General features: G+C 44.3%; 2 protein-coding genes across 2 annotated transcripts in view; both read left to right on the plus strand.

Moving 5' to 3' along the window:
• Positions 1–27,965, plus strand: part of LOC141116697 (Fc receptor-like protein 5) — a 166,870-nt gene that overhangs the window by 64,852 nt on the left and 74,053 nt on the right. Inside the window, exons 4-6 of the mRNA XM_073609089.1 lie at positions 4,148–4,429; positions 4,575–4,853; positions 16,472–16,753. Of these exons, the coding sequence (XP_073465190.1) occupies positions 4,148–4,429; positions 4,575–4,853; positions 16,472–16,753 (843 nt within the window). The remainder of the gene's footprint in view (positions 1–4,147; positions 4,430–4,574; positions 4,854–16,471; positions 16,754–27,965) is intronic.
• LOC141117545 (low affinity immunoglobulin gamma Fc region receptor III-B-like) overlaps positions 17,545–27,965 on the plus strand; it is a 67,225-nt gene continuing 56,804 nt past the window's right edge. The window contains exons 1-2 of the mRNA XM_073610443.1: positions 17,545–17,695; positions 19,628–19,696. Coding sequence (XP_073466544.1) covers positions 17,545–17,695; positions 19,628–19,696 — 220 coding nt within the window. The remainder of the gene's footprint in view (positions 17,696–19,627; positions 19,697–27,965) is intronic.

A 27,965-nucleotide genomic window follows, 5' to 3' on the forward strand; every position in this document is an offset into this window, starting at 1 on the left:
CTCTTTGAGACCTGCACTGAGAGGAATGAAGGTGTAGAATTAGGTGTGTCACAGCCAAGTACTTGCGGGCAATCTGCTTTCGGTACACCGACGTCAGATTGTACCAGGCAAATTTCCCTGCCCCAGCTGCTGCACCGCCAAAAGAAGTTCGCTCCCAGCCATCCACATGCCCAGCGGATGAATGCTAGCTTGACAAAATTGCTAGCACTTCAACTGCTACCTTTTCAGTTGGTAGACTCTGCCCCCTTCCGTGAGTTTGTGGAATGTGTGGTTTCTCAGTGGCAGGTACCCAAATGCCACTTTTTCTCACGGAAGGCGATTCCGGCTCTCTACCGGCATGTGGAAGGCAATGTCTTGGTCTTGCTGGACAGGGCGGTCAGAGGTAAGGTGCATATTACCACTGACTCATGGTCCAGCAGGCATGGACAGGGACGTTACCTAAGTTTCACGGCGCATTGGGTCACTCTGCTGGCAGCTGGGAAGGATGCAGGACAAGGTGCAGTAGTGTTGGAGGTTGTTCCGCCACCACGCCTCCAAAATGCCACTACTAATGATTGTGACACACCTCTCTCCTCCACCCCCTCATCTTCTTCTTAATCCATGGCCTCTTCCTGTGCTTTGTCCTCGGAACCAGCGGTGCTACATAAGCATTCAAGGGGCTACGCAAGTATGCAGGCCAAAGGATGCCATGAGGTGCTTGAGCTGGTGTGCTTGGGGGACAGGAGCCACACTGGGGCAGAGGTTCTGTAAGCTCTGCAGGGGCAGATTCAGAGGTGATTGACGCCACGCCAACTTAAGGCAGGAATGGTGGTTTGCGACAATGGCACCAACCTCCTCTCCGCCCTCCGACAGGGACAACTGACCCTTGTGCCCTGTTTGGCTCACATCCTTAACTTGGTGGTGCAGCGGTTCTTGGGCAAGTACCTGAGCTTACAGGATGTCCTGAGGCAGGCCAGGAAAGTCTGTGTGCATTTCCGCTGGTCATATAATGCCAGTGCTCGGCTGGCTGTCCTCCAAAAGGAATTTAACCTGCCCAAGAACCGCCTAATCAGTGACGTGCCCACCAGGTGGAACTCAACATTGGTCATGCTGCAGCGGCTGCACACGCAGCAGAGGGCCATCAATGAGTACCTGTGCGACTATGGCACCAGGACATGGTCAGGGGAGCTTGTTTTTTTTCCCCACGCCCGTGGGCCACGATCAGGGATGCATGCACTGTCCTGTCACCATTTGAGGAGGCCACGAGGATGGTGAGCAGTGACAGTGCATGCATCAGTGACACTGCCCCCCTTGTCCACCTGTTGGAGCACACTCTGCCTGGAATAATGGACAGGGCACTTGAGGCAGAACAGAGGCAGGAAAAGGAGGACTTCCTTAGCTCTCAAGGCCCCCTTTATCCAGACAGTGTTCCTGCGTGCCTGCCGATCACACAGGAAGAGGAGGAGGAGGAGGAGGAGGATTGTGTCAATATGGAGGTGGAGCCTGGCACTCAGCATCAGCAGCAGCCTTTAAGGGATCAGTCCCAAGAAACACATGGACTTGTACGTGGCTGGGAGGAGGTGGCTTCAGACCATGTCGTCCTTAGTGACCCAGAGGACTCTGGACCGAATGCCTCAGCAAACCTACGCTGCATGGCCTCCCTGATCCTGCAAAGCCTGCGGAAGGATCCTCGTATTCATGGTATCAAGGAGAAGGACCAATACTGGCTGGCAACCCTCCTTGATCCACATTACAAGGGTAAGGTTGCGGACCTTATCTTGCCATCGCAGAGGATGAAACATCTTTGGGAGGCCTTGCAGGAAGGTCTGTGCAAAGCGTTCCCAGAGACTGGGAGGTTACAAACTCCTCTTTTTGGACAACGTGTTGTTGAGGCTTCGGTCAGTCAAAGAAGGAGCGGTGGGGAAGGTGGCTGTCTGACCGATGCGTTCAGACAATTTTTTAGTCCACAGCCCCAAGGTATGATGGGTTCCAGCAACCATCGCCAGCGTCTTTTTTACATGGTGCAGGAATACCTAGGGGCAAGATCTGACTTGGACACCTTTCCCACCGAAAATCCTCTGGGTTACTGCGTCTTGAGAATGGAGCACTGGCCAGAGCTTGCACAGTATGCAATTGAGCTACTGGTCTGTCCTGCATGCAGCGTTATTTCGGAACGCACATTCAGTGCTGCTGGAGGCTTTGTAACCGATCACAGGGTGCGTCTGTCCACTGACTCGGTCGATCGACTGACCTTCATAAAAATGAATCAGTCTTGGATCACCACCAGCTACCAAGCACCTGATGCTGATGTAACTGAATATTTTTTTTTGAAATCTCAGATCCCTTCAAAGACTGCATATGCTGATGCTGAGTGACTATCCTGTTATGCTAAGTAATTATCCTCTTCCTCCTCAATGATCATGCTGATAGCTTGTAAGAACATTTTTAGTTCTGGGTGCTGCCACCAGTGCCTAAGGCCCAATTTTTAAGCTCCTGTTTAACAGGGGCATGTAATTACAATTTTTGATGCAATTCTTTGCAGCAGGACTAGTTTCTGCGCTCCAACTAGAGTATCTGTGAGGGGTTGCAGTGTTGTGGCACCAGCACCAGTGCCTAAGGCCCAATTTTTTAGCCCCTGTTTAACAGGGGCATATAATGACAAATTTTTATGCAATTCTTTGCAACAGGGCTAGTTCCTGCGCTCCAACTAGAGTATCTGTGAGGGGTTGCAGTGTTGTGGCAGCAGCACCAGTGACTAAGGCCCAATTTTTCAGCCCCTGTTTAACAGGGGCGTGTAATTACAATTTTTGATGCAATACTTTGCAGCAGGGCTCGTTCCTGCGTTCCAACTAGAGTATCTGTGAGGGGTTGCAGTGTTGTGGCACCATCACCAGTGCCTAAGGCCCAATTTTTCTGCCCCTGTTCAACAGGGGCATGTAATTACAATTCTTGATATAATATTTCACAGCAGGGCCCGTTCCAGCGCCCATCAAGAGTAACTGTGAGGACTTACAGTGTTGTGCCACCAGCACCACCACCCAAGGCCCAATTTTTCTGGCCCTGTTCAACAGGGGCATGTAATTACAATTCTTGATCGTATATTTCACAGCAGGCCCGTTTCTGCGCCCACTAAGATTAACTGTGAGGACTTACAGTGTTGTGGCACCAGCACCTCCACCACCATCACCACCAAAGGCCCAATTTTCAGCCCCTGTTCAACAGGGTCATGTAATTACAATTCTTGATATAATATTTCACAGCAGGGCCTGTTCCAGTGCCCACCAAGAGTAACTGTGAGGACTTACAGTGTTGTGGCACCAGCACATAAATTCTGGACTTTGAAAGTCTGTAGAGAAGAGAATATTGCAGATAAACAGGTACAACTTGTGTAGGAGGATTTGTTTCATCTCTGTGTATCACCTGAGACCAGTCCCTTCACTGGGTATATGGAAGGGTTTACAACTACTTTAATATTTTATATAGGGGGACTGGACTCCCCTGCAGCACTGGAGCTCTGAGCCCAGTTATCATTCAGTAGATTGACCAATTGAAGTTTGTATATTTGTGTTGGCTTCCTCCCGTGTCTCGGTTTACCACTCACCATCCAGATATACATACAGATAGAATAAATGACTTGTGACAAAGCTGACCATACCGGGTTCTCTATTGACGTGTATTATTGTAGTGGATACAACAGGTCAATTTATGCCTCATTTCCACTGAGCGGATCGGTTTGGTTCGGTACGGTACGCTATTTTGGGTGTTTCCATTATGAAAGAGGCCCATACAACCGAACCGTACCGCTCCATTCAGGGGCCTGCTTCAGGTGTGGGGCCATAGAAAATGGAACGGTTCGGTTAGGGCGGAGCTACGACACATTCCACTGATCGGCTGACAGAAAACCCTCTGCTGTGCTATGCTGAGGCATTTTTTCTAAACCCTGTATGGCCCCTTGTGGTCCCACTTGCAGTGGAAACGCTCACCAGAATAGACCGGACCATTCTAGGCCATTCAAACTGCATCGATCCGCTCAGTGGAAATGAGGCATATGTCAAACATGGATAGAAATTGTTTTACATCCATTGCACAGCATTGTGCGATTATCAACATTTAGAGAATAAATAATGTATTCCCATAATTTATCATTTCTAACAATTTCCTCTTCCAGAGCTCTTCTCTCCTCCAGAAATAAAAGTGACCCCGTCCAGGATAATAGAAGGAGATGAGATGATGGTGAGATGTGACACCAGACTGGATCCACTCAGAGGCGGCACAGAGCTGCACTTTGCCTTCTACAGAGATGGACGGACTGTGCGGGGATACAATGTATCTGATACATACAGAGTGCAGTCAGCTCACCTGGAGGATTCTGGGAATTATACCTGTGAAGTGAGGACGACATCTGACACTGTGAGGAAGATGAGTGATGGGCTCTATATCCAGATACATGGTGAGGATGTAAACCTAAAAGAATGGCTTTGTTCCAATGATACTTTAGCCTTATATACACTTTTCATTTCTTTATTCTCTGACAGTCACATGATGAGGAAATAGAACTCAAACTGACCAATCATTGTCATCCTTTCCTCTTCCAGAGATCTCCGCCCCGGAAATAAAAGTGACCCCGTCCAGGGTAATAGAAGGAGGTGAGATGACGGTGAGATGTGACACCAGACTGGATCCGCTCAGAGGCGGCACAGAGCTGCACTTTGCCTTCTACAGAGATGGGCGGTCTGTGCAGGGTTACGATGTATCTGATACATACAGAGTGCGGTCATCTCAGCTGGAGGATTCTGGGAATTATACCTGTGAAGTGAAGACGACATCTGACACTGTGAGGAAGATGAGTGATGGGCTCTATATCCAGATATATGGTGAGGATATGATATGAAGTCAGTATTAGTTATGTCCAATTGTAGATTACTTTTAGACATTCATACTGTTTTGGGTGCAATATCCAGATATATAATAGGCACGTAGGCAGGTGCCAATTGTATTTGTAGCACCCTGGTTGTAGGTAGGGTTGCTAACAAATTTAGTTTGCTAGGTAGTAACTAGGGATGAGCCATCCTTATCATTCTCTGTCACCCAGGCTCACAGTAGTTTGCCTTCCAATGCAGCTGCCAAAGCAGCCTATTCCATTGGCTCCATGTCAACAGTCACTCCTTCCGTAGCCCCACCATTATGCACAAAGGAGTCCCCAGAATTATTCAACCACAGTGTCGGGTACATGCTGCTGGAGGATGCGCAGCAGTTTGAAGGCTACAATGATGGTTCCCAGGTTGAGGAAGGGAGTAACGTGAGCCTAGAGAGAGGGGATGCCCAAGAAGGACAATAAACTGGCAGCCATGTTCCCCCAGCTGCAGCATACTGCCAAGTTTGCTCCAGTGACGAGGAGGGGGGGATGATGAGGTCACGGACTGTACTTGAGTGCCTGAGAGAAGAAAGGAGGAGGAAGGGCACAAATCCAATGAGGCAGGATGTCCTCTAGGGGGCAGCTTAACCTCCCTGGTGGTTTTCCCGAGTGTGGCTCGGGGTTAAATTTCAGTACCATTAGCGGTAACCCTGAGCCACACTCTGGATTGCATTGCAGGATCCTGGTGTGGTATACTTACCCTGTCCCCAGGATCCTGTGATGTCCCCCTGATGTCTCCGTGGGCTCTGTCCTTCACCCGAAGCCTCTGTGTGCAGGGCTCCATTCCCTGCGAGTGTCGCAGCAAATTAAAAAAATGTAAAAATCATAATACATACAGTATACTGTAATCTTACAGATTACATTACTGTATGAAATTATTTCACATCTCTTGTGTCCCTAGTGCTTTGTCCAATGCCCTGCATGCAGTTTTATATTATAAATACTGTTTTCTGCCTGGAAACTGGAGATTGTCCATAGCAACCAAAAAGTGTCCCTTTACATCAAAAGTGGTTTTAGACCAGCTAGAAAACAGCAAAAGCAAACTAGAAAACTTGCAGAATTGAGCGATAGTGAATCGTGGGGAAAGTCATTTATTTATTATTATATTATTATTTTTTATAATTATTTATATTTATTTATTATATTATAATTTATGGTTTTGTGTTTCAAACTTATCATACCCGGGATATCTACTAGACTCTTGTTTGGACAGATTTAAGTGTGTTATTGCTAAGAATTACAGGCCTACAATATAAAATGCCAAACTTCTAAGCAAAATAATTGTACAGCTTTCAGCACCTAAAATCCAACATAATCATACCGCCAGGGGGGTTAAGGGCAGCCACCCTACTGCATCACACCGCAGAGCTCCACAGGTGCAGGGCACTGCTGACTCCCCGCTGATTTTGAAAAGTTCCTTGGTGTGGGCCTTTTTTGACATGTGTGCAGCATATCGCACTATTGCTGTTTGCAACCTATGTCTGAAGCAGATTAAGCGTGGCCAGAACAGCAGCCGCTTGGGCACCACATGCTTGAACAGACATATGATGACCTGCCATGCAGTCCGTTGGCAGCAGCACTTGAAAGACCCACATCAAAGAAAAAGGCGGACTTCTCCTTGCTCCTCATCTGGGATCTCCAACCCCACTATACCTCCAGTCCTCTCAAAAACCTGCACTGGAATGGAATAAAGGTATAGCAATAGGTGTTCCATGTACTTGCAGCCAATCTGCTATCAGTACACCACCCTCTGATTTTAGCAGGCAAATTTCCCTACCCCAGTTGCTAAACCGTAAAAAGAAATTTGGTCCCAGTCATCCACATGCTCAGCGTCTGAATGCTAGCTTGGCCAAATTGCTAGCATTGCAACTGCTGCCTTTTCAGCTGGTTGACTCTGCCCCCATTCGTGAATTTTTGGAATGTGCTGTACCTCAGTGGCAGGTTCCAAAACACCATTTCTTTTCACCGAAGGCCATTCCAGCTCTGTACCGGCATGTGGAAGGCAATGTTTTGGCATCATTGGACAGGGGCGGTCAGCAGTAAGGTGCTTATTATCGCTGACTCATGGTCTAGCAGGCATGGGCAGGGATGTTACCTTTCCTTCACGGCACACTGGGTAGCTCTGCTGGCAGCTGGGAAGGATGCAGGACAGGGTTCAGTATTGTTGGAGCATGTTCCACCACCACGCCTCCAAAAAGCTAGTGGGGATTCTGCCACAGCTCTCTCCTCCACCCCCTCCTCTTCTTATTCCTCTATGGCCTCTTCTGCAGATTTTTCCTTTGAACCAGTGGTGCTCCGTAAGCATTCAAGGGCCTACGCAAGCACTCAGGCAAAAAGATGCCATGCGATGCTTGAGTTGGTCTGCTTAGGGGACAGAAGCCACACTGGGGCAGAGATTCTGTCAGCTCTGCAGGGGTAGGCTCAGAGGTGGTTGATGCCATGCCAGCTTCAGCCAAGAATGGTTGTATGCAACAATGGCACCAACCTTCTCTCCACCCTCCAACAGGGACACTTGTCCCATGTCCATGCTTGGCACATGTCCTGACTCCAGCGGTTCTTGAGCAGGTACCCAGGCTTACAGGATCTCCTGAGGCAGGCCAGAAAATTCTGTGGTCATTTACACCAGTCATACAATGCCAGTGCTAGGCTGGCTGACATTCAAAGGGAATGCAACCTGCTCACCAACCACCTCATGTGTGACATGCCCAGCAGCGAAATTGCATGCATCAGTGATACTGTCCCTCTTGTCTTCCTGTTGGAGCACACGCTTCATGGAATAATGGACAGGGCACTTGAGGCAGAACAGCGGGAGGAGGTCTTCCTTACCTCTCAAGGCCCCCTTTATCCAGATAGTATTCCTGTGGGCCCGCCAAACACACAAGAAGAAGAGGAGGAGGATTGTGTCAGCATGGATGTGGAGGATAACACTCAGCAGCAGTCTTCAAGGGATGGTTTTCAGTCCCCAGAAACCCAAGGAGTTGTACGTGACTGGGAGGAGGTTGTTGCGAATAATGTGATGCTTAGTGACCCAGAGGATTCAGAATCGAATGCCTCTGCAAACTTATGCTGCATGGCGTCCCTGATTCTGCAAAGCTTGTGAAAGGACCCTAGAACTTGTGGTATCAAGGAGAGGGATCATTACTGGCTGGCAACCCTTCTTGATCCATGTTATAAGGGTAAGGTTGCAGAACTCATTCTGCCTTCTTCAGGAGGCCTTGAAGAAAGGCTTGTGCAACACATTTTCACACCCTGGGAGGTTACAATTTGCTGGTGCTGGACAACATGTTTCTGAGGCTTCGTTCAGTCAAAGGAAGAGCGGTGGAGAAGGTGGCCGGCTAACCGATGCCTTTAGACAATTTTTCAGTCCTCAGCACCAAGGTCTGATTGGTTCAAGCAACCATCGCCAGCTTCTGCATTACATGGTGCAGGAATATCTAAGGGCAAGAGCAGACTTGGAGACCTTTCCAACAGAGCATCCACTGGGTTACTGGGTCTTGAGGATGGACCACTGGCCAGAACTTGCTCAATATGCAATTGAGATACTGGCCTGTCCTGCATCCAGCGTTCTTTCTGAATGCATATTCAGTGCTGCTGGAGGGTTTGTAACGGATCATAGAGTGTGCCTGTCCACAGACTCCGTTGATAGGCTCACATTCATAAAAATGAATCAGTCTTGGATCAGCAGCTATCAAGCACCTGATGCTGATGTAACTGATTGATTTTTATATGGATGTGGGATTCCTTGAAGACTGCCTATGCTGAGTGACTATCCTATTACCCCTCAATCTTGATGATGCTAGCTTCCAACAATATTTTTGGTTTAGGGCACCACCACCATTGCCTAAGGCCCAATTTTTCTGTCCCTGTTTAACAGGGGCATGTAATTACAATTTTTCATCTAATATTTCAAAGCAGGGCCCATTCCTGCTCCCAACAAGAGTATCTGTGAGGGGTTACAGTGTTGTGGCACCATCATCACCAAAGGCTCAATTTTTCTCCCCCTGCCCCAGCAGCAGAAAAAAAGGACAAGTGTGCCCCACGGCCATCTGCAGAGGATGCACCATGTTCACGACCAGCACTGTTGACTGTAGACACAGAGGCTGCTTGCCCTCTTTTAGTGGTCTGTGAGCGTCTGTCTCTCCTTGGTGGCCTTCCGGACATGATGTATATTTTGTTTTGCAACACCACACTACACTGTACTGTGTACTGTGTACACCACCAGAAAAGTAGTAGCAACTGCACTACGGCTGCACTGTATTGTGTACTGTGTACACCACCAGAAGTGTAGTAGCAACTGCAATACAGCTGCACTGCATTGTGTACTGTGTACACCACCAGAAAAGTAGTAGCAACTGCACTACGGCTGCACTGTATTGTGTAATGTGTACACCACCAGAAGTGTAGTAGAAACAGTAGAAACAGTACACCACGGAATGCACTGTAGATATAGGCTACACTGGATGCAGTATACTGTATATATATATATATATATATATATATATATATATATATATATATATATATATATACACACACATGTATGTATATATATATATATATATATATATATATATATACACACACATGTATGTATATATATATATAAATACACCGCCTGAAGTACCGTATTTATCGGTGTATAACACGCACTTTTTTCCCCTTAAAATCAGGGGAAAATTGTGGGTGCGTGTTATACGCCGATCCCCGCCGATCTCCGCTGTTTGTGAGGGCTGACGAGCCGAGTGTACTGTGTACTCGGCTAGGCTCGGCTCTGCTCGCAGTCATGCCCAGTCCTGCCTCCTATCCTTTACGTCCCGCCATTGGACCGGTGTTGTGTCCATCATAGGAGCTGGGCCAAGGGGCGGGACGGGGGCGTGATTGCAAGCTGAGCGGAGTAGCCGAGTACACAGTACACTCAGCTCGGCCTAGGTCGGCGGCGAGAGGCAGAGGTGGTAAATTTAAAGCCCAAACATGCTGCAATTTTGGGGAAGGCTGCAAATGGACACTGCAAGGCTGCAGATGGACACTGGGGAAGGCTGCAGATGGACACTGCAAGGCAGCAGATGGACACTGGGGAAGGCTCCAGATGGAAAGTGTGCAAAGCTGCATATGGAAAGTGTGCAAAGCTGCAGATGGAAAGTGTGCAAGGCTGCATTGATGGGCATTTAAAATGTAAGTTTTTTTCCTTAAACTTCCCTCCTAAAAGTTTTTTCCTTAAACTCCCCTCCTAAACTTGGGGTGCGTGTTATACATCCGCTCGTGCTATACGCAGATAAATACAGTATATTAGAAACAGTACACCACGGAATGAACTGTAGATATAGGCTACACTGGATGCAGAGTATATATATATATATATATATATATATATATATATATATATATATATATATATACAGTGGGGATGGAAAGTATTCAGACCTCACTCTTTGTTATATTGCAGCCATTTGCTAAAATCATTTAGGTTCATTTTTTCCTCATTAATGTACACACAGCAACCAATATTGACAGAAAAACACAGAATTGTTGACATTTTTACAGATTTATTAAAGAAAAACCGAAATATTACATGGTCCTAAGTATTCAGACCCTTTGCTGTGACACTCCATATATTTAACTCAGGTGCTGTCCATTTCTTCTGATCATCCTTGAGATGGTTCTACACCTTCATTTGAGTCCAGCTGTGTTTGATTATACTGATTGGACTTGATTAGGAAAGCCACACACCTGTCTATATAAGATCTTACAGCTCACAGTGCATGTCAGAGCAAATGAGAATCATGAGGTCAAAGGAACTGCCTGAAGACCTCAGAGACAGAATTGTGGCAAGGCACAGATCTGGCCAAGGTTACAAAAAATTTCTGCTGCACTTAAGGTTCCTAAGAGCACAGTGGCCTCCTTAATCCTTAAATGGAAGGCATTTGGGACGACGAGAACCCTTCCTAGAGCTGGCCGTCCGGCCAAACTGAGCTATCGGGGGAGAAGAGCCTCGGTGAGAGAGGTAAAGAAGAACCCAAAGATCACTGTAGCTGAGCTCCAGAGATGCAGTCGGGAGATGGGAGAAAGTTGAAGAAAGTCAACTATCACTGCAGCCCTCCACCAGTCAGGGCTTTATGGCAGAGTGGCTCGACGGGAAGCCTCCCCTCAGTGCAAGACACATGAAAGCCCGCATGGAGTTTGCTAAAAAACACCTGAAGGACTCCAAGATGGTGAAAAAAGAGATTCTCTGGTCTGATGAGACCAAGATAGAACTTTTTGGCCTTAATTCTAAGCGGTATATGTGGTGGCAGGCTCTGCTCATCACCTGTCCAATACAGTCCCAACAGTGAAGCATGGTGGTGGCAGCATCATGCTGTGTGGGTGTTTTCAACAAGATAATGACCCTAAGCACACAGCTAAAATAACGAAGGAGTGGCTTCACAACAACTCCCTGACTGTTCTTGAATGGCCCAGCCAGAGCCCTGACTTAAACCCAATTGAGTATCTCTGGAGAGACCTAAAAATGGCTGTCCACCAACGTTTACCATCCAACCTGACAGAACTGGAGAGGATCTGCAAGGAGGAATGGCAGAGGATCCCCAAATCCAGGTGTGAAAAACTTGTTGCATCTTTCCCAAAAAGACTCATTGCTGTATTAGATCAAAAGGGTGCTTCTACTAAATACTGAGCAAAGGGTCTGAATACTTAGGACCATGTGATATTTCAGTTTTTCTTTTTAAATAAATCTGCAAAAATGTCAACAATTCTGTGTTTTTCTGTCAATATGGGGTGCTGTGTGTACATTAAACGGTTCAAGACCGGCTCCTGTACATGTACGTCGGCAGAATGCCACGGCTGCGCAAAGTAACGTACCTGTATGTTACTTTGAATTTGCCACCGTGTGCGCGCGCGTCGGGTCGCGGGTCCCGCAGACTCGATTGCCGTGGGGATACCAGCGATCGCCTCACAGAGAGAGCGAACGGGGAGATGCTGATGTAAACAGCATCTCCCCGTTCTGCCTAGTGACAAGTGTCACTGATTACTGCTCCCTGTCATCGGGAGCAGTGATGAGCGTAGTGACACACACAGCCCAACCCCCCTACAGTTAGAAACACGCCCCTAGTACTGATTTAACCCCTCCCCGCCCCCTAGTGGTTAACCCCTTTACTGCCAGTGCCATTTATACAGGAATCAATGCATTTTTATAGCACTGATTGCTGTATAAATGACAATGGTCCCAAAAATGTGTCAAAAATGTCCGACATGTCCGCCATAACGTCACAGTCACAATAAAAATTGCTGATCGCCGCCATTACTAGTAAAAAAAAAAATTATTATTAAAAATGCCATAAAACTATCCCCTATTTTGTAAAAGCTATAACTTTTGTGCATACAAATCAATAAACGCTTATTGCGATTTTTTTTAATGAAAAATATGTAGAAGAATACGGATCGGCCTAAACTGAGGAAAAAAAATGTTTTTTTTTATATATTTTTTGGGGATAATTATTATAGCAAAATGTAAAAAATAATGCGTTTTTTTTCAAAATTGTCGCTCTTATTTTGTTTATGGGGCAAAAAATAAAAATCGCAGAGATGATCAAATACCACCAAAAGAAAGCTCTATTTGTGGGAAAAAAAGGACGTCAATTTTGTTTTGGAGCCACGTCGCATGACCGCGCAATTGTCAGTTAAAGCGACTCAGTGCCGAATCGCAAAAAGTGCTCTGGTCAGGAAGGGGGTAAATCCTTCCGGGGCTGAAGCGGTTAATGAGGATAAAATATGAACTTAAATGATTTTAGCAAATGGCTGCAATATAACAATGAGTGAAAAATTTAAGGGGGTCTGGATATTTTCTGTCCCCACTGTATATATACTAGCCTGTTTATGTATATTAATACACCACCTGAAGTATATTAGAAATAGTACACAACGGAATGAACTGTAGATTTAGGCTACACTGGATCACTGGATGCAGAGTATATGTATATATATATATATATATATATATTAGACTGACTGTATATATGATATCAAATACACTGCTACTGAATAACCTGCCTGCTTAATCTGAATCAAGCTATCTCTCCGTCCACACCAATAACACTACACAGGGCCATCCTGTAAGCAATCTTATACCCTGTTTCCCCAAAAATAAGACCTAGCGTGATTGTCGGTGATGGCTGCAATATAAGCCCTACCCCCCCCAAATAAGCCCTAGTTAAAGTCCTTGTAGGTCTTATTTTCAGGGTAGGGCTTATTTTCGGGGAAACAGGGTAGGGCTTATTTGGGGGGGAGGGCTTATATTGCAGCCATCACAGACAATCACGCTAGGTCTTATTTTTGGGGAAACAGGGTATAGCGTGGGGTGTGGACTTAGCCCCTCTGAGCCATGATTGGCCAAAGGCACCCTGCCTTTGGCCAATCATGGCTCTCTGAGCAGAGGGCACTGGGATTGGCCAAAGCATGCAGGTCAGGTGCATGCTTTGGCCAATCATCAAACAGCAATGCACTGCGATCTCGCAGTGCATTATGGGGCGTTCCGCATTTACCGCAAACGCCCCATAATGTTCGTTCTTCGGCGAAGGGGCGAACACCTGATGTTCGAGTCGAACTTGTGTATACAGCGGGTTAGCTGTGGAAGAGCTCAGGGGATCCAGTGACAACTGAGATCTTGAAGTTTAGTGAGAGACCGGGAGCTCAATGAGTGAAGATCTACAGTAGGATACTGTGAGATGTGAGAGAAGATCTGTAATGGGTTACTGTGAGTTATGTGTACAGATCTCTATTGACTGTTGAAAGTTCAGTTGCCATAGGAGACTGCAGTTCTACAAATACAGTTGCTGCTTCCAGCTTAAAAGCCCTCCACCTGTATGGCTGGCTGCCTATTATTTTTCCCTCAGAGTCTGCCAATTGATATTGGATCTACCTAAGGGTGTTCTGGCCCTTACCCTGTCTCCACCAGTTCTGTTTAAGAGACCATAAATCTCTTTTTCTTGCATTCAAAAAGTGACTGGTGCCCATGTTTCCAACTTGGATTACACCCACCATGCCTAATAACCCACACTTATAACCCACAGCAGATAACACAGGACCCTCTTAGATTGGACGGTACACGGCTTGATTCCCCGCCCCCTACCTCCTGCAATGACTGCTCCTCTCCCAGAAATGTGTGTAGGGGGCAGGGAATCAAGCCGTGTACTGTGTGATCTTTGAGGATCTATGTAATCTTCTGTATGGAGGAGCGATCCACTGACAGGAGCGGGGGAGCACAGAAAGTCTCCCTGGGGGGGGCACAATTGAAATCTGGGGGGCTCAGCCCACCCCGGCACCCCCTAGATCCGGCCATGTACAGAGGGGTGCCCCTCTAGGAAAGGCACTTGTAGGCACATGTCTATATTGCCTAATGGGAAATCAAGCCCAATTTACCACACTACAGTACCTTACTACATAGAAACATTTGTTTAAATATGATTTTCTTTAGTGCTGACCATAAAAAAGACAATTCAGTATGTAAAAAAATACATTTGTTTTAATTTCCTTAGTCTATCCTCATAATCATGGTCCTTCCTACTCCTTATTAGTTATTTCATTTGTTAATTTATTTATTTATTTATTTATTTTCAAGTCCAAAACAATGTCAGTGCTGATGTGATCATTACATGGCTTTATTTATCAGAAAACCTCTGCTGATAGATGGCGTTGTATTTATACACTAAAAGTGCACCTAGAAAGAGATACAATCCTTCTAAGCTTTTTTTTATTTTTTTTGTAATAAAAATGATTGTTTACATGAAAATATTAAAGGTGATTCTCTAACCCTCATGAGCCATTTATAGCTGTTTTTTTCTCAAACCAAAAAATAAATAAATAAATATTTATTACCGTTGGCTCCCACTGCTATCAATCAAAGTCAAAGCTGTTTTTTTCTCAAACCTCGTCCCCCCACCCCCCCAAAAAATAAAAATAATGAATAAAATAAAAAACAACCTTAAAGGGGTTGTAAAGTCTAAAGTCATTCCTTGCATTAAGGTAAAAAATGTTTAGGTGTCAGCACCCCCCCACAGCCCCCCTTTACTTTCCTGAGCCCTCATTCGATCCAGCACTGTGCATGTCTGCAGATCTTTTCCCCCTCTCTTCAGAGTCTCGCTGACTTTGCTGGGGCACCGTTGGCTCCCACTGCTGTCAATCAAAGCCAGCCGAGTCCCTCTGTCTGTATCAAAGGACTCAGGTGTGATCACACACGAGTGCTCCCATGGGAAGCGGCTTCTCATGGGGGCACTGACCAGAGAGGAGGGATAAGGAGCGCCGGGGGGACCCGGAAAGAGGAGGTTCTCGCCCCCCGCTCTGTGTGATTCCATTGAACAGAGTAGGTAAGTTTAGACGTGTTTGTTATCTAAGGCTGGGTTCACACCTCCAATGGATGCGGCTCGCTGTAGGGGGTCCGGTGCATCCCTGGTCCCTGTTTCAGAGACGAATCAGGGACAAATTTTTGCCTGAATTCGGTCATGAAACGGAGCCAAAGACACACAGCATTCCTGTGCAAGCCGCTCCGCAGCCACAACAGAGATATGTGAACTGGCTCCATAGAGAGACGGTCACAATCTCCTGTCATGCAAATTGGATGTGAGGAAACGCACATCCAATTCACATAGGTGTGGACACAGCCTTAAAAAAACAAAAAATGTACCTTTACAGACCTTTTAATCACCACCTTCCTCATTCATTTCGAAATGTCCTAAATTTTATCAAAATTTCAGTGAAGCAAAAACTCTCAGCTTCACTCGTTCCTACATGTGTGTTTTAGAAGCTGCACGGTGCAGTTGTGTGCTGCAATTCTGTCTCTGACCTACAGAGGTCTCCGAATCCTTCTCTATCATTGGTGAAAGCACATCCAGCATTTGGTCGGGTCTTCTTGTATGAGCAGAAAACCCAAATACTCTCAGATCTGCCAATATCCAATGTGTGATGATCCATGCTGAGTGACAGCCTCAGCTCTGTTCCTATGTGAAGGGGGTGTGTCCCTTCCCTCCAATCAGCTCTCAGAGCTCTCCTCACTGATGTATCTTCAGCTTCCCCCCCCTTTTTTTGATAGCTCTACAAGCTTTATAAATTCTGGACTTTGAATGTCTGTAGAGAAGAAAAGATTGCAGATAAACAGGTACAACTTATGTAGGAGGATTTGTTTCATCTCTTTGTATCACCTGAGACCAGTCCCTTCACTGGGTATATGGAAGGGTTTACAACCACTTTAATACTTTATACAGGGGGGACTCCCTTGCAGCACTGGAGCTCTGAGCCCAGTTATCATTCAGTAGATTGACCGATTGAAGCTTCTATGTTGGCTTCCTCCCGTGTCTCGGTTTACCACTCACCATCCAGATATACATACAGATAGAATAAATGACTTGTGACAAAGCTGTCCTTGCTGGGTTCTCTATTGACGTGTATTATTGTAGTGGATACAACAGGTCAACTTAGTCAAACATGGATAGAAATTGTTTTACATCCATTGCACAGCATTGTGTGATTATCAACATTTAGATAATAAATAATGTATTCTCATAATTTATCACTTCTAACAATTTCCTCTTCCAGAGCTCTTCTCTCCTCCAGAAATAAAAGTGACCCCGTCCAGGGTAATAGAAGGAGATGAGATGACGGTGAGATGTGACACCAGACTGGATCCTCTCAGAGGCGGCACAGAGCTGCACTTTGCCTTCTACAGAGATGGACGGACTGTGCGGGGATACAATGTATCTGATACATACAGAGTGTGGTCATCTCAGCTGGAGGATTCTGGGAATTATACCTGTGAAGTGAGGACGAGGTCTGACACTGTGAGGAAGATGAGTGATGAGATCTATATACAGATATATGGTGAGTGTATGATATGAAGTATTAGTTATCTCCAATTGTAGATTACTTTTAGACATTCATACTGTTTTGGGCGCAATATCCAGATATATAATAGGCATGTAGGCATATGCCAATTGTATTTGCTAACAAATTTAGTTTGCTAGGTAAAAACTAGCCTGGCTAATTGTTAGAAATTTCCACTGACTTTTCTCTAACTCTGAAATTGATGCGCCTCTCTCTTGTATCATCAAACTCACATTTTTGAGAGGAGCTTTTGAGCAGAAAAGTGCCCAAAAACACACATTGAAGCACGAAAAAGCTCAAAGAAGCTTGAAAACGCATAAAAAAAGGAAAAATGAGCTGAGGGGAGGGTTTGTAAGAAAAAAAACACTTATGCTCAAAAAAACCTCAAAAAAGCTCAAAGAAGCTCAATAAACACTCGCATAAGAGCACAAGCTTCTTCAAGCTGGGAAAGAAATTTAAGCTCAACTGCCTTTAAAAGACTTTTTTCTGATCTGCAGTGTGCATGAGCCCTAAAGGTGGCATTTGAGTTTTGGACACTTTCTACCAAATCAACCATTGGTTTGTTACATTTTACAGATCATCTTATGTGTTAAGGTTATTACAATGTATATTTTTTGCATTAAAGGTTAACTCCACTTTGGCATAAAAGAAAAAAAAAAATATAGCAAATAGAAAAAAGATATAGTGTATACAATTGCTACACAAGCCATATTGCAATATAATGTTTCTAGAAGTCCCCTTTCCTTTATAATCTGCAGAGCTGTAATATTCTGTAAAGTTAATGCATCATGTTTCTTACAGATATAAAATTACCAGTTATCGCTGCAGCCATAATTGGGAGTCTTGTGGTCATTGTTTTCTCCGCTGTTCTTATCTGGAAATGTAAAACAAGAAAAAGGTTTTCACATCAAGACCCTCATCAAGCAATACCTACAGCAGGTACCGTATTTATCGTTGTATAACACGCGCCGGCGTATAACATGCACCCCAAGTTTAGGAGGGCATTTTAAGGAAAAAAACTTACATTTAAATGCCCATCAATGCAGCCTTATCAGTGTCCATCTGCAGCCTTGTCCATCATTGCAGAGTGATCAGTGTCCATTTGCAGCCATGCCCAATGCCGTTTGCAGCCTTGCCCATTGTCATATGCAGCCTTGCCCAGGGCAGCCTTGCCCATTGTCATATGCAGCCTTTCCCAGTGCAGCCTTGCCCCGTGCTGTGTGCCTTTTGCAGTTGCCCATTGTCATATGTAGCCTTGCCCAGTGAAGCCTTGCCCAGTGCTGTTTGCCATATTTAATTGCTTAAATTTGCCACCAAGATAGAGCCTGTGTACTCGGCTCGTCACGCCGCCCTGCCTCCCTGCTGTCTCAGAGGATGAGGAGTGAGCGCTGTGTACTCGGCTCCACTCCGCTCTCAGTCCCGCCCAGTCCCGCCATTGGTCGTAGTGTTAAGTCCATCATAGGAGCTGGGCGGGACTGAGAGCGGAGCCGAGCACTCGGCTCGGTCTTTTTCGGCAGCACTCGCTCCTCATCCTCTCAGAGACAGCAGGGAGGCAGGACGGCGTGACTGCGAGTGGAGCCGAGCACTCGGCTCGTTCTTTTTTGGCGGCGTTCGGTCTTTTTCGGTGGCGCTCATTTTTTTCCGGCGGCGCTCGGTCTTTTTCAGTGGCGCTCGCTCTTTTTTGGCACACAGACAGTGGGGATCAGTGTATAACACGCACCCATGATTTTCCCCTCATTTTAAGGGGAAAAAAGTGCGTGTTATAAGCCGATAAATACTAATTAGAATTAATTTATAGTGCAGTATTTTTTTTTTTTTACTAATTAGAACCTTTCAAAATGAACTGAAGGTTCAGGCACCATCACATTTCTACAAGTGGCCTTATTCAATAAAGAGATCCTTGGTCATTTTTAAGCAAAGTTCACCTAATAATAAGACCTCTTTGTTGAAAAAAGGCATTATCCCATCCCAACCAATAAGAATATCTTGGTACTGGTTGGATTTGCACAGTTAATTTTAGTTGGTTACCATGGGCTTACTGCATTGAGAATACAAACATTTTATTTAATTCTTTAAAAAAGTCTAGTTGACGAATACAATAAAGTATATAAAAAATAAAATAATAAAATATAGATTAGGCAGGACAATGCAAAACTCAATTATAATGATTAGAGTGCATTTGCTCAAGGAACCAATCCCATGACACTTATCATCAGTGCAGAAGGATCATTATAATTAAAGATATCAACTGATTGTCATTGTTAATTTAATTTCGGATATTGCCCTTTGCCTTGTGAAATAGGCAAAGCAGGTATAAATATTCAATATGCTTTGCCTGTATATTTGTTTGCTGCACATATATCTTGTTTTGAGTTTAGTATTAACTTTGTCTAAGTAATTATATTGATTGACCAAATGCCTGTCTTTATTTAAACTCTGTTGCTATTTATTGGGGGGCTCCTTGGGGGCTCATCCGGGATGCGCACTTTACCGATCTGGTATTGTGTGTGTATATTTATTGATTTTCTCATTAAAACTTCTATTGAAAATATGTATACATACACTAAAACTTTTTTTTTATATATATGAAATAGAGAATATCAATAAGCAATAGTCAGAAAAACTTCAGTCAGGGTGTTTTTTACCCAAATTACTACAAATCAGAATGTAATTTTAAAAAATTGTACACAGCCATGGAAAGTTTCATTTTATTTTTAAATCTTGATGGTCCTGTGACAAAAAGCTGTGTTACATATTGTAAATGTATAATTTGAAGGACATAAGCACATTGAACAGGGAAAGATTACTTTGATTACATTGTAATGTCTATTTAATAACTATGAACTCACCTGCATGTGATTTTTTCTCCAGAAAATAACACGGACCCCGATCTACAAGATGTCTGCTACACCTACCTAGATATAAGTCAGCTTTCCAAAGGTTAGTTGTCATAGTAGGTGACTGTATTTGTCAAAACTTTCAAATCAAATAGAAAAAGTATGCTTCTAAAGAAAAGAGGGTACATTTCAAAATTAGTTATATCCTCTATTTATAACTGAATTAACAATTTCCCGACTGGCGCACGCCGATGTACGTTGGCAGAATGGCACAGCTGGGCAAATGGGCGTACAGGTACGTCCCTTTGAATTTGCTGCCATACCATTGCGTGTGCGACGCCGGCGGCGCGTGCACGCACCGGCCGGGAGCTCCATTAGTCGGGTTGTGGGTCCCGCGGACTCGATCGCCACGGCGTCACCCGCGATCGTCTCACGGAGAGGATGAACGGGGAGATGCTGATGTAAACAAGCATCTCCCCGTTCTGCCTAGTGACAGTGTCACTGATCTCTGCTCCTGTGATCGGGAGCAGAGATCAGTGACATGCCACAGCTAGCCCATCCCCCCTACAGTTAGAAACATTCCCCAGGACTGACTTAACCCCTCCCCTCCCCCTAGTGATTAACCTCTTCACTGCAAGTGTCATTTACACAGGAATCAGTGCATTTTTATAGCACCGATTGCTGTATAAATGACAATGGTCCCAAAAATGTGTCAAAAATTTCCGACATGTCCGCCATAATGTCGCAGTCAGGATAAAAAATGCTGATCGCCGCCATTACTAGTAAAAAAAAAATTATGAATAAAAATGCCATAAAACTATCCCCTGTTTTGTAAACGCTATAACTTTTGCGCAAACCAATCAATAAACGCTTATTGTGATTTTTTTTTTTCAAAAATGTGTAGAAGAATACAGATCGGCCTGAGGAAAAACTGAGGAAAAAAAATTGTTTTATATATATTTTTGGGGGATATTTATTATAGCAAAATGTAAAAAATAATGCATTTTTTTCAAAATTGTCGCTATTATTTTGTTTATAGCGCAAAAAATAAAAATCTCAAAGGTGATCAAATACCACCAAAAGAAAGCTCTATTTGTGGGGAAAAAAGGACATCAATTTTGTGTGGGAGCAACATTGCACGGCTGCGCAATTGTCAGTTAAAGCAACGCAGTGTCGAATCGCAAAAAGTGCTCTGGTCAGGAAAGGGGTAAAATCTTCCGGGGCTGAAGCGGTTAAGGAGATTTATACCTAATGACCCATATAGGTCTTGCTGTCACCACAGAAATATTATTTTATGCTCATAAATATTAGACATGTGCATTCGTTATCGTCTGAATGCATTTTCGCCCGCATTTCTGAGATTTCCGTGTTTGTTTTTTAACAAAACGATAACGAATGCGCAGGATCCAAAATCCTAAAAATCCGAAATAAAAAATGCTTTATTTTTGTATCCATTATATTTTCTTATCGTTGCGACAAAAGTTCCATATAGATAGAAGATTTGACATGACGGTGACAATAGCGATCTGTGTCTATCGAACCTGCGGTAATACCGTTCGACATGAAGATTCGACGAAGCAGCCAAAAAACATACGATCGCCGCGAGCGGACATTTACGGTCAAATGCTCCGCCCATAGGCTATAGAAGAATTCTAATGTTGTTTGACTAGTAATAATAATGAATAATTATAATTATTACTAGTCAAACAACATTAGAATTCCACTATAGCTTGTGGACGGAGCACTCAACCGGAAATATACGATTGCGGCGTTTTACAGTTTAGCTGCTTCGTCTAATCTTCTTAGAACATTAATTCAGGTTTTCACTTTTTAACTAAACAAAATAAATAAAAAAGAATTTCGGGAGTAACTAAATATATTTATTTTTTGGACCAAACTGAAATTCCAAAATGAAATATTTCAGTGTGCAAATGTATAATAAATTGAATTAATTGAGCTTCCCTTAAAGTGGCTCAAATGATTAATCAGGACAAGAATGTGATTACCATATTCATTTTTAGTTTCATAATCCAGTGCTTCTTAACCCCCAGACTGTAGCCCAGTATGGCTTCCCTTATCAGCCAGCTGCTGATCCGTTAAGCTCTCACAGTGCCTTCCAGCTCCCAATGTGCACCCCAACCTCCCATAGTGGCCCAAAGTGTCCCCGGGCCTCCTGAGCAACCCCAACATCTACAATGCCTCCCACAGTATCCCTCCCCCATCTGCTGCCCAGCCTCTGACCCTCCATAGTGCTCTCCACCGCCAACAGTGTCTGACACTGTCCCTCAGCTCACTCCAAAAACCTCACCCCTACAGGGCCACCAAGTCTGTTGCAGAGTCCTCAAACCCCCTCCGTAACCTCCATCTTCCGCCATAGTGACCAACCTCATCCAGAGCCTTCCAGCAGTTCAATACATGTTTTGTATTCCCGTACTTTTATTGTTTGAGTATGAACTTTATTCTTTACTGTTGGGGCATGGAAGGTTTTGGAAGAATTTTCCATACCCTGATCTTAAAAAGTTTCAGAACCACTGCTCTAATCACACCATCTTTGACAACAAGAATATATAAAAGTGTTATGTTTTTCTTTGATATAGTAATTACTGTTCATTGTTTTCTCGTTCCCTTTATAGGTAAAAGAATTAAACATGTAAGTATCCAACATATTCATTGGGATATCAAAATTTAACGTGTTTCTTGGGTCGGCGCCCGCTTCCTCAGGACAAAGTGGGGATAATTATCAATAATTAGTAACAATGTACATTCATTTTTTTTGTAGAATGATGGACTAACTGAAAGCTGAGTTATTTTTAATACCTAAAACAATGAAATGATAAAACAGATTTTCTGAGGTGTAATATAAAGTACAAATATACAAGTATGCAGATTATTTAAAATAATGCTGATTTAATTTATATGATTGGATGCTTGAAGCTAACATGACTTTATTTTAGCTCACTTCACACTTGTTGTAGTGGTTGTAAAGTCAGAAGGCTTTTTTTTATCTTAATGCATTCTATGCATTAAGGTAAAAGATCTTCAGTGTGCAACTCTCCCCTTAGCCCCCTTCATACTTACTTGAGCCCCATATCTGTACAGCACTGTGCACAATAGCAGTGGCTCTCCCGGCTCTTTCCCTCCCAATTGGCAGAGATAGAGCAGCTAGATCTATTGGCTCCTGCTGCTGTCAATCACAGCCAGTGGTGTGGGGAGGGAGCAGGGGGGCAGGGCCAAGTCATGCTCTGAGGGTCTACAGATGCACAGAGTTGGCTTGGGAGCGAGCATGCATGAGTGCCCCATAGCAAGCGGCTTGCTATGGGGCACTTGGTGGGGAGAGGAGCTAGGAGAGCCAGTGGAAGACCTGAGAAGAAGAGGATCGGGGCTGCTCTGTGCAAAACAATTAAAAAGAGCAGGTGAATATGAAATGTTTGCTTCTTTTTTTTTATTTGAATGCTTAACCACTTCAGCCCCGGAAGGATTTACCCCCTTCCTGACCAGAGCACTTTTTACAATTTGGCACTGCGTCGCTTTAACTGCTAATTGCGCGGTCATGCAATGCTGTACCCAAACGAAATTTGCGTCCTTTTCTTCCCACAAATAGAGCTTTCTTTTGATGGCATTTGATCACCTCTGCCTGTTTTTATTTTTTGCGCTATACACGGTAAAAGACCAAAAATTTTGAAAAGAAATGATATTTTCTACTTTTCGTTCTAAAAAAAATCCAATAAACTCAATTTTAGTCATACATTTAGGCCAAAATGTATTCGGCCACATGTCTTTGGTAAAAAAAATGTCAATAAGCGTATATTTATTGGTTTGCGCAAAAGTTATAGCGCCTACAAACTAGGGTACGTTTTCTGGAATTTACATAGCCTTTAATTTATGACTGCCTATGTCGTTTCTTGAGGTGCTAAAATGGCAGGGCAGTACAAAACCCCCACAAATGACCCCATTTTGGAAAGTAGACACCCCAAGGAAATTGCTGAGAGGCATGTTGAGCCCACTGAATATTCATTTTTTTTGTCCCAAGTGATTGAATAATGACAAAAAAAAAAAAAAAAATTACAAAAAGTTGTCACTAAATGATATATTGCTCACACAGGCCATGGGCATATGTGGAATTGCACCCCAAAATACATTCTGCTGCTTCTCTTGCGTACGGGGATACCACATGTGTGGGACTTTTTAGGAGCCTAGCCGCGTACGGGGCCCCGAAAACCAATCACCGCCTTCAGGATTTCTAAGGGCAGGGGTGTCCAAACTAGTTGTAGTTCCTTAACAACTGGAGGGCCATAGTTTGGACACCACTGTCTAAGGGTGTACATTTTTGATTTCACTCTTCACTGCCTATCACAGTTTCGGAGGTCATGGAATGCCCAGATGGCACAAACCCCCCCAAATGACCCCATTTTGGAAAGTAGACACCCCAAGCTATTTGCTGAGAGGCATGGTGAGTATTTTGCAGCTCTCATTTGTTTTTGTAAAATGAAGAAAGACAAAAAAAAAAATTTTTTTTTTCTTTTTTTAATTTTCAAAACTTTGTGACAAAAAGTGAGGTCTGCAAAATACTCACTATACCGCTCAGCAAATAGCTTGGGGTGTCTACTTTCCAAAATGGGGTCATTTGGGGGGGTTTTGTGCCACCTGGGCATTCCATGGCCTCCGAGACTGTGATAGGCAGTGAAGAGTGAAATCAAAAATTTACGCCCTTAGAAAGCCTGAAGGCGGTGCTTGGTTTTCGGGGTCCCGTACGCGGCTAGGCTCCCAAAAAGTCTCACACATGTGGTATCCCCGTACTCAGGAGAAGCAACAGAATGTATTTTGGGGTGTAATTTCACATATTCCCATGGCATGTTTGAGCAATATATCATTTAGTGACAACTTTGTGCAAAAAAAAAAAAAAAATGTTGTCTCTTTCCCGCAACTTGTGTCACAATATAAAATATTACATGGACTCGACATGCCTCTCAGCAAATAGCTTGGGGTGTCTACTTTCCAAAATGGGGTCATTTGGGGGGGGTTGAACTGTCCTGGCATTTTATGCACAACATTTAGAAGCTTATGTCACACATCACCCACTCTTCTAACCACTTGAAGACAAAGCCCTTTCTGACACTTTTTGATTACATGAAAAAATTATTTTTTTTTGCAAGAAAATTACTTTGAACCCCCAAACATTATATATTTTTTTAAAGCAAATGCCCTACAGATTAAAATGGTGGGTGTTTCATTTTTTTTTTTCACACAGTATTTGCGCAGCGATTTTTCAAACGCATTTTTTGGGGAAAAAACACACTTTTTTACATTTTAATGCACTAAAACACACTATATTGCCCAAATGTTTCATGAAATAAAAAAGATGATCTTAGGCCGAGTACATGGATACCAAACATGACATGCTTTACAATTGCGCACAAACGTGCAGTGGCAACAAAATAAATACATTTTTAAAAGCCTTTAAAAGCCTTTACAGGTTACCACTTTAGATTTACAGAGGAGGTCTACTGCTAAAATTACTGCCCTCGATCTGACCGTCGTGGTGATACCTCACATGCATAGTGCAATTGCTGTTTTTTTTTTTTCTTTATTATTTTTTTGCTTTTTTATCCTATTTTTAAACTGTTCCTTTCATTTTTTTTTTTTTTTTATCATTTTTATTGTTATCTCAGGGAATGTAAATATCCCCTATGATAGCAATAGGTAGTGACAGGTACTCTTTTTTGAAAAAATTGGGGTCTATTAGACCCTAGATTTCTCCTCTGCCCTCAAAGCATCTGACCACACCAAGATCGGTGTGATAAAATGCTTCCCCAATTTCCCAATGGCGCTATCTAAGTCATAAAATGCTCGTAGCTTCCGGTTTCTTAGGCCATAGAGATGTTTGGAGCCACTCTGGTCTCTGATCAGCTCTATGGTCAGCTGGCTGAATCACCGGCTGCATTCTCAGGTTCCCTGTTGAGACAGGAGAGCCAGAGAAATACACGGAAGACGGTGGGGGGGGGCATTCTCTCCCACTGCTTGTAAAAGCAGTCTAGAGGCTAATTAGCCACTAGGATTGCTTTTACATGAAAGCTGACCACTGGCTGAAAAGAATGATACCAAGATGATACCTAAACCTGCAAGCATCATTCTGGTATAACCACTCAAAGTCGTGAATGGTGTACCTGAAGACAAAAAAATGGTTAACAATAATGCACAGTAAACGGTAAAGTATAAAAAATTGCATACCTGAAAAGCAAACATGATAAAACATAATAACAATAAAACATTGCAGAATATAATACAGTAAAAAAGAGCAGAACAATAGAGAGAGAGAACAATAAAACGACAACTATTATTTTTTATTTTATATTTTTGTTTGTGTTTTTTTTTTTTTTACACTTTTTTTGTAACTAACTTTTATAACTGTAACCGGTTCCAGGTTTGGGTCTCTCAAAATGCGATGGCATCTTGGGAGACCCTGTGAAAGTGTGCCTAGTCTGTGCAATGCTGTACCCTACGCTAATACTCAACTAGTGAATGGTAGCGTTCAAAACATTCACCAATGCAAAGACCAGGATTGTCAGGACAGGAGGGACAATAATAGCGGGTGTCACGCCTATATCCGCGCTTGCTGCAGACACAACATCTTTTTTGGGGGGGTTCGTTGGGTAGGGGTACTCGGGAGGACATAAAAATGCCTCTCATGCAGCCGACTGCATTTGGTTGGGGATGTGAATGGGGGAAGTACGGGCGCTGCAGAAGTGGTGGGTTCCCAATTAGGTTTGGCGAATGCAGCAGGAAGGGCATTATGGGCACGACGGGCCTGTGTTTGTCTTTTTGGTGGCAGCGGGACACTACTTGTGCTTGCCACCTCACCAGCTTGAACTGCACTTATGGGACTCGCCACGTCACCAAGTGTTACTGCAGTGCTGGTTTGACTACGACCGGGGTGTACTAGGCCGCTGGCGCTTGCCAGTTCACCAAAACGCTACCAAAAAAACTGTTAGCGATCGCAGGGATCAGGCCTGACTCTGCGAACGCTGCAGTTATGCGTTTAGTGTTTTGTAAGTGACAGTGATCGGTGGGCTGGGCTGGGCCGGGTGGAGGGGCAAAACGCAGGTGCTAGCAGGTATCTGGGCTGATCCCGCTAACACTGCGTTTTTGGGAACCCTAAACTGCTGGGGACGCTAGTATAGATCTGATCGGATCAGATATTGATCCGATCAGATACTATACCACTAAGGGAGGTGTACGCTGCGTGCGTGGGTGTTAGCGGTACTGGCGCTAATCTGATGCTGCCTGGGGCTGGTGCTTGCCAGTTCACCAAAATACTACCAAAAAAACTGTTAGCGATCGCAGGGATCAGGCCTGACTCTGCGAACGCTGCAGTAATGCGTTTAGTGTTTTGTAAGTGACAGTGATCGATGGATACTGCACTTGGGTGGGCTGGGCTGGGCCGGGTGGAGGGGCAAAACGCAGGTGCTAGCAGGTATCTGGGCTGATCCCGCTAACACTGCGTTTTTGGGAACCCTAAACTGCTGGGGACGCTAGTATAGATCTGATCGGATCAGATATTGATCCGTTCAGATACTATACTACTAAGGGAGGCGTATGCTGCGTGCGTGGGTGTTAGCGGTACTGGCGCTAATCTGACGCTGCCTGGGGCGACGCATATCACTGCCGGGCGATCAGGGGGCTAAACCTTTATTCGGTAATAAACGGCGGGTGCCCTGACACTATAAAAAATAAACGAACTAACCAGCGTCACCCGTAACAGTTATACGGTGATCAGTGGTGAAAGGGTTAACTAGGGGGCAATCAAGGGGTTAAAACATTTATTAGGTAGTATATGGGGGTCCCTGTCGCTATAAAACGCTGACGGCGAACCTAAATATTTACGTCCCTAACTAGCGTCACCAGTGACACTAATACAGCGATCAGAAAAATGATCGCTTAGCGACACTGGTGATGGGGGGTGATCAAGGGGTTAAAACTTTATTAGGGGGGGTTAGGGGGGTATCCTAGACCTAAAGGGGGCCTAACACTCACTGCCCTAACACACTAACTGTCACAAACTGACACAAATACAGTAATCAGAAAAAAAAAAAAAAACCTGCTTTGTGTCAGTTTGTGACGGGGGGGGTGATTGGGGGGGGATCGGGGGGCGATCGGGGGGGGGGGGATCGGGGTGTAATGTGTGCCTGGCATGTTCTACTGTGTGTGTGTTTGTGTAACTCACAGTACAGTCTTCTCTCCTCGGCCCGGAACGGAAAATACCGAGCCGAGGAGAGATGACATCATTTCCTCTGCCTCTGTGTACAATACAGAGGCAGGGAAATGATCCCATTGGCTGGGAGCGATCGCGAGGGGGGGGCCACGAATGGATGGCC

This window comes from Aquarana catesbeiana, linkage group LG13 (assembly GCF_042186555.1).
Source record: "Aquarana catesbeiana isolate 2022-GZ linkage group LG13, ASM4218655v1, whole genome shotgun sequence".
NCBI lineage: Eukaryota > Metazoa > Chordata > Amphibia > Anura > Ranidae > Aquarana > Aquarana catesbeiana.